This window comes from Engraulis encrasicolus, chromosome 1 (assembly GCF_034702125.1).
Source record: "Engraulis encrasicolus isolate BLACKSEA-1 chromosome 1, IST_EnEncr_1.0, whole genome shotgun sequence".
Classification (NCBI taxonomy): domain Eukaryota; kingdom Metazoa; phylum Chordata; class Actinopteri; order Clupeiformes; family Engraulidae; genus Engraulis; species Engraulis encrasicolus.
This window is the reverse complement of record NC_085857.1, coordinates 18,276,879-18,284,378: the sequence shown is the minus strand read 5'-3', so window position 1 is coordinate 18,284,378 and position 7,500 is coordinate 18,276,879. Positions and strand designations below refer to the sequence as shown.

General features: G+C 45.5%; 1 protein-coding gene across 3 annotated transcripts in view; it reads right to left on the bottom strand.

The window, feature by feature from the left end:
- adcy9 (adenylate cyclase 9) overlaps positions 1-7,500 on the bottom strand; it is a 111,126-nt gene that overhangs the window by 18,623 nt on the left and 85,003 nt on the right. For all 3 annotated transcript variants that reach the window (XM_063198472.1, XM_063198479.1, XM_063198488.1), the window contains 4 exons: positions 6,318-6,667; positions 5,587-5,689; positions 3,576-3,784; positions 407-566 (listed from right to left, as the gene is read on the bottom strand). In XM_063198472.1, coding sequence (XP_063054542.1) covers positions 407-566; positions 3,576-3,784; positions 5,587-5,689; positions 6,318-6,667 — 822 coding nt within the window. The remainder of the gene's footprint in view (positions 1-406; positions 567-3,575; positions 3,785-5,586; positions 5,690-6,317; positions 6,668-7,500) is intronic.

The following is a 7,500-nucleotide window of genomic DNA, read 5'->3' as shown; positions in this document are numbered from 1 at the left end:
ACAACTCTGTGTGACGGAGGTGTTCCCGCACAGTTCGTCCCCCCTCAGGGCCACAAACCTGCCACCTCGTCAACTACATCGGCTCAGCAAATGGGCACAGTACGAGACCGCTGAGCTAAAGGGCTGGTCCGATAGCCCAAAACTACCGCGCTGTATTGAGACTTCAGGAGGGAGGTTAACGTTCCGCGACACACTGCTAGTTGGCCTCCGTTACACTCTCCTCCCTAAACCTCACTCCCATCCAGGTCACGGCACCAGTGTGACCGATTTGTTCCCGCACAGTTAACCCCACTCGGGGCCACGAACCTGCCACCTCGTCAACACGTCGGGTTCGGCAATAGGAAGCACAGTACTTACACCTCTGACCAATTCTCATGTGAGGTTTGTGAAGCGTGGTTGCTCTCACCTCGATAGGCAGGTGCAGGCAGTAGGTCAGGTGTGAGAAGACAGACATGGCGGGCAGTGAGACCAGCAGAGCCCCGATGAGGTGGCGCGGCACCCAGCCCGACACCACGCGCAGGACCCGCTGGGTGCAGCTCAGAACGTTGTCCAGGTAGAACGTCATGCTGTGGAACCAGAGAGTAATGAGACGAGAGTCATGAAACTGGGGAAGATAACAAACACACATCCAGATTCTATTCTATATTTTTATCTTCTCTTTATTATCCAGATAGAAAGTCCTGCTGTGGAACCAGAGAGAAGTCACAGATTAAAAAGAGACAAGAGTAATGAGACTGGGGAAGATAGCACACATCCAGATTCTGTTCTAGATTTTATCTTCTCTATATTGTCCAGGTAAATCGTCATGCGAGAGGTCACAGAATAAAGTGATTGTCATTGTCCCCGTTGTCATTGTGACACAGCCCTCCACAACACACAGCGAAATTGCATTTATGCCTCACCTGTGCACAATGAAATTACATTAATGCCTCATCTGTGCAAGACCCAAATGCTCATTGGTCACTGGGTACAATTTAATAGCTCTCTAAAATAAAAGTCAGCTTGAAAATATATTTGGATCGCTTGAAACGGAAAGGAAACTATAGTTTGCATGAAATAGAGTAGACTCGACAAGAATTTTAAAGGAGATACATTGTTTCAAGTCTCCCACAGAGATGAATGGGAAATGGCAATTTTCTTCCAGTTTCCAGGTGCTTGCCCCACCCACCACTTTACTTCTGTTCCGTTTACGTCCACTGTCCATATATACATGTCAGTGTGCAAGACTGATTGCACTGACAGTAACAATAATCTAGTCTATAATAATAACATTATCAAAACTTAACTTGATGCTCACAAATATTATAATGTCACCTCTGGAGCTGGGCCAATGCTCTTTCTCAATGCATTCTGGATTTGACTGTAACAGAATCAATTTTGGCCACAAATTTACTGCCCTAAGAATGGATCCAACCACACTCATCCATCAGCTTTTTGGCTCCAATTCTTACAAAGTGCCCAGGCTTTACATTACATTTTGTCATTACGTTACACTTAGCGAACGGGTGGGATTCAAACCTGCAACCCAGTTATACAGCCCAACTCCCTAACCATTACACCACGGCTGCCATTGTAAAAAAATAATGTAATTGCTCATCTTTGATAGTCAAATAGGAAGATAAAGACTGGTATAAAGAGGCAAGCTTGGTTTGAATCACATCTCTTGTTGTTCAGCATACTTTGTAATACCCTAAAACAAACTCATGTTCATTGAATCAAACAGACTTAACCTGAGGCATTTCTTCCCTTTATTGCTTTGTCACATCACTGAGCATAACTCGTCCCGGCAGAGAGACCGGATAAGACATAATACTCCAAGAAAAATGGCTTGTTCCAGATTTTAGCTATAAAGTTAGTTTTCATCTGCATACCTGCCTTAGGACAACGGATGAAATGTAGCAACTATGCTAACTACGGGATATTTATAGGCAATTTATGCTGTTTTTAGCTGACGTATTGATTAACGTGCATTGTCCTAAGTAAACAAAGAAATGAATGAATGAATGAATGAATGAATTAATTATTTCATCTGTAGCCTTAATTGACATCTCCTCCAGCATACCTCCTGCAGGAAGCTTGAAAGACTTGTGCTAACTGCTAACATTTTGATATGTTCTGACAAAACACCTGCTGGACAATTGTTTATGACTGTCCTCCATTATGTGCATACTTATGCCACATTGTTGGATATCAAACTCCAAAACCCAGCTGCAGTTTTAAGCCTAATTTGGAGAACAGGCCTGGATTCTTCTTGCCCTCTCTCTTGCTCTCTCTCTCTCTCTCTGTCTGTCTGTCTGTCTGTCTGTCTGTCTGTCTGTCTGTCTGTCTGTCTGTCTGTCTGTCTGTCTGTCTGTCTGTCTGTCTGTCTGTCTGTCTATCTGTCTGTCTCTCTGTCTCTCTCTCTCTCTCTCTCTCTCTCTCTCTCTCTCTCTCTCTCTCTCTCTCTCTCTCTCTCTCTCTCAGAATTGATGCGAAGAAGCTGATTGCTGAAAAGGGTTTTAATCTACTGGTGGGGGGTGAAAATGTAAGCAAGTGATCTGATAAGGGCAGCTGAAACTAAAACATTTCCACCTTCTTCATCAATCTCCTCAGAGGCTCACGTCCAAGAAAGTCAAAAGTCCAAATATCGTACTGATGTCAACATTTACTGGTTCACACACCCGCACCCTCAGCACCTCAGATTCTTGCAGGCACAGCAACACCCTAGATCAGTGGTTTTTAAAGTGGGGGCCGGGGACCCCTGGGAGGGGGGCTGTATTCTAAAGGGGTCAGTTGTTCCAGGCCCAGGGAAGGGGGGGGGGAGTCGTGCCATTATATAGGGGGCCCCTTGCCATGCCATTATATAGGGGAGCCAGACGATTTTGTCCTGAGCCTGGTGAAAGCTGTCATGGGACCAGAGTAGTACTCTAACCCTATGGACAATACAAGTGATATGATCTCAACTAGTAGCAACTCAGTCACGGGTCAGTCGTGGCTCAGTGGTTAGAGCACTGGGTTGGCAACCCAAGGGTTCCCGGTTCAGTGCCCGACCGAACCATTGCTGAAGTGCCCTTGAGCAAGGCACCTAAACCCCCCATTGCTCCCCGGGCGCCGCTCAACAGGCAGCCCACTGCTACGGATTAGTGTGTGTACTTCAATGTGATTCACTAGTCCAAATGGGATAAATGCAGAGAAAGAATTTCCCCTACCTAGGGGACCAAAATTGGCTCCAATTCCAATTGGCTTCATTATTATTATATAACTCACCGTGTGGACAATACGAGTGATATGATCTCAACTAGTAGCAACTCACCGTATGGACAATATGAGTGATATGATCTCAACTAGTAGCAACTCACCGTATGGACAATACGAGTGATATGATCTCAACTAGTAGCAACTCACCGTATGGACAATATGACTATATGAGTGATATGATCTCAACTAGTAGCAACTCACCGTATGGACAATATGAGTGATATGATCTCAACTAGTAGCAACTCACCGTATGGACAATATGACTATGATCTCAACTAGTAGCAACTCTAACCCTATGGACAATACAAGTGATATGATCTCAACTAGTAGCAACTCACCGTATGGACAACACGAGTGATATGATCTCCAGGGTGGCGGCGCTGGTGGCCATGGCGAGGGTGGTGGCGGAGGGCGTGCGGGCGGTCACCAGCGGGTACAGGAAGCAGGCCAGCGTCAGCGCCAGGAAGACGGCGCACGACAGCAGCACGTCCAGGAAGGAGCTGAAGGTGGGACTGGCGAAGGTCTGCACCGGGGCGTGGGTCTCCACCTGGAGGAGAGGAAGAATGAGGGAGGGAGAGAGGAAGGGAGGGAGGGAGAGGAGGAGTGGAGATAGGGAGGGAGAGAGGCAGGGAGGGAGGAATGGAGAGGAGGAATGGAGAGAGGAGGGAGGGAGGAAGAGAGGGAGAGAAGGGATGGAGAGAGGGAGGGAGGAGAGAGGGAGGAGAGGAGGAATGGAGAGAGGGAGGGAGGCAGGGAGTGAGAGTAGGAGTGGAGAGAAGGAGAGAGGGAGAGGAGGAGTGGAGATAGGGAGGGAGATAGGAGGGAGGGAGGGAGGGAGAGAAGGGATGGAGATAGGGAGGGAGATAGGAGGGAGGGAGGGAGGGAGAGAAGGGATGGAGAGAGGGGGGAGGAATGTATACAGTAGAGGGAGGAGAGAAGGAGGGAGAGAGGCAGGGACGGAGGGAGAGGAGGAATGGAGAGCGGGAGGGAGGGAGAGAGGGAGAGAAGGACAGACAGAGAGGCAGAGAAGATACTCCATAACAGCCCTACACAGTATATTAGTATACTGGGGGACTGGGGAATGGACATAGTAGGTCTCCACCTATGGGGGTGGTGAGAGAGATGGAGGGATGGGGAGAGAGAGAAAGCCGTTTCTTGGTGTAGCGCCAAACACTTAGTTTAAAAGAGGAATTAGATATGATTATTAGGGATTCACCGATACCACTTTTTTGAAAACCGATACAAGTACGAGTACATTAATGTGTGTACTTGCCGATACCGAGTACCGATACCGATACCTTTTACCACCAAAATACAATGAAAATAAATGCATGGCCTTGTTTTTTCCACCTATGATATTTTTATTGTCCATTTCCATGTAGATTTAAATGTTAGTAAATGTATGGGTGGCACTTTTTTTCAATGCTGCTTTCAAGTCCACAGAACGTGACAAGATTTTGTATTGTTTTGTGCAGTAGCAGTATCGTTCCTGGTATCGGCAAGTGCTTGGCGAGTACGAGTACGAGTATAATGAGCAGTATCGGGTGCCGATACCGATACCAGTATTGCACTCCTGTGACCAAGTCCTCTCCACCTCCCTCTGCGTGCAGACACTCACACACACACACATTTAACGCTCATTTATTTTACATTATAGACCGTGATTTACATTGTGATATACAGTATTTACACACGTAAAAAAAAAAAAACAGAAAAGATGCAAGAGCCAGAGAAAGAGGTGAATAAAAGAAAAAAGATGGAGTGAAAGATAAGAGAGACAAGATAAAGGGAAAAGGGAGGAAAGACAAGTTAAGGAGAGACCAAACAGTGTCAGCATATACTCTGCTAAAATAATAATGAAGTGAAAGACGAAAAGGGAGAAAAAGGGATGGTGAGACGACATATGAAGAGAGAAACACAGGGATGTGAAAAATGGGAAATCATTTAAACAAATAAAACTCGCTATATATGTGCATCAATACCTCAAAACAAATCACCACAGCATAAGAATGACCTGCAGGGGTTCCATTAGTGGACATGTTACTATTCACACACAGCAGGAGATCTACGAGTACTGTATATTTAGTTACTATTATACATAGGACAAGCACAAACTTACGCATACAGAGAGAGAGAGAGAGAGAGAGAGAGAGAGAGAGAGAGAGAGAGAGAGAGAGAGAGAGAGAGAGATGCATGCACACACAGAAACAGAGTCACAAACACACACACACACACACACACACACACACACACACACACACACACACACACACACACACACACACACACACACACACACACACACACACACACACACACACACACACACACAGACAGACACACACACACCTCCTTCTGGTAGCTGCTCCGGTAGGCTGACTCCAGAGAGGATTCCAGGAAATTAAGGCTGACTTTGTTGATGGGCGGCTTAAAGAAGTAATCTTGCATCAAACTGAGAAACGAAAAATGAGAAAAATTAGACGAGTCACACTTACTGCGTTACACTATTGTTGAAAGTTCATATGGTCTGAAAGACGCTTATTTTTGGCTCAGCCGTCAAGTGGAGTAACAGCATTTAATGCCCATAAATGATGCACAGTTGGAGGTCTGACATAAAAGGGCATCAAACCTGATCTCCAGTCACATGGTGAAGTTGAGTTAGTAATTGTTGGGGCAGATTAGTGACTTTCAGGGTGGGTTAGTCACTGTTGCACCGATTGGCCACTTTCAGCATTAGGGCTGTACAACAGTATATCGAATTTATATCGTGATATCAGTTTTACTGTCAAACAGTATCAAATTTCATGAATTCCAGTTGATTTTATTTATTGGTCATTTGTCTTTACTGGCAACTGGTACGAGAAAGTTTCTGGTCCGCACAAGAAAGTTTCTGGTGCGCACAAGAACGTTTCTGGTGGCCACGAGAAACCTTTTTTTTTACTCTCAAATGTCCTTATAAAGGCTCCGTACCTCCTTGATGACATCTTCTTGAAAGAAAAATTGTGATATCAATATTGACTGAAGTAATCATGTTTTTTTTTTGCCATAATCAAGCCGCCACGTTCATCATGTCCACTTACCTATCCTCCTTTATGACGTCCACAAAGTGCACGTCGCTCTTCTCCCGGAAGCTCTTGACGCGCAGTGGGATGAGTGCCGAATGGTCCATGCCAGTCATGAACCTCCCTCCTCCCCCACCTCCACCTCCACCACCTACTCCTCCACCTCCTCCTCCTCCTCCTCCTCCTCCTCCGGTACTCATATCACCTCCGGAGCCTCCTCCCAGCGTGGCGGAGCCCCACTTCTTGTCCTTCTCGTGGAGCATGGAGCACAATGAGGTCTGGCTGGCCGTCACCCCGGCCTCCTGCGCTGCCAGGGGGCTCAACAGACCGTTCAGGGCCTTGCTGCCGGGACTGCAGCCCGCCGGGAACTGGGGAGGAGAGAGAGAGAGTCCAGAAAGTCAAAGAATGCGCGCACATCAGTGGCACAGGTGCTGGACCAAACGTAAGATAAATGAAAAGAAAATAAAGGTCCGCAACACTGTTAAATGCTCCCAAATATTTACAGTTGTTCTCGATTGGTTTAGCTAATTTCTTGAAACTGAGATGACATTCCTATAACCATTGGGTCATTTGGCCAAACATTCTTACACTTCTGCACAACAGTTCAGATAAAATGTCATATACCTCCCAAAACACCTCATTCTTGCATCAGCACTAAACCTTCTCCCATATAAATAGTCAGTACCATCAAAATGGCATAGATCCTTCTCAATTGCTTTGGCTCATTTGCATTCATTTAGTCCTTCTGTCAAAATAAACTGGATGGTTCAGCATAACTACATGGATCCTCATCACTCGCTCATATCACCCCAAAAACAGTTTACCCATGTGTCAAAACTAAATTTCTTCCCCTCACATATCATCAGTACCCCCAGAATACATTGTCCATTTGCCATTGTGTAAGCACTGCCAGTCAAAATGGTTAGGTGTTTTATCTACGTTCAGCTAACAGATTTCGACTATGTATAAACATGAAAAAGTGAGTGAAACCATTGAAGTTTGACAACACAGACAATTTACCAAGGACATTTATCAGTAACTTTCTTTACTGTAAATTCATATACAGAAAGTAATGCCCATATATCACAGGTTTCTCATGGGTTTGGCTCATTTCTCAAAACAGAGATAACATTCTCAAAATAACATGGACAAATGCCAAAGCAACTAGCAATTGATCAAAACAGAATGTCGTTTGAAAAAA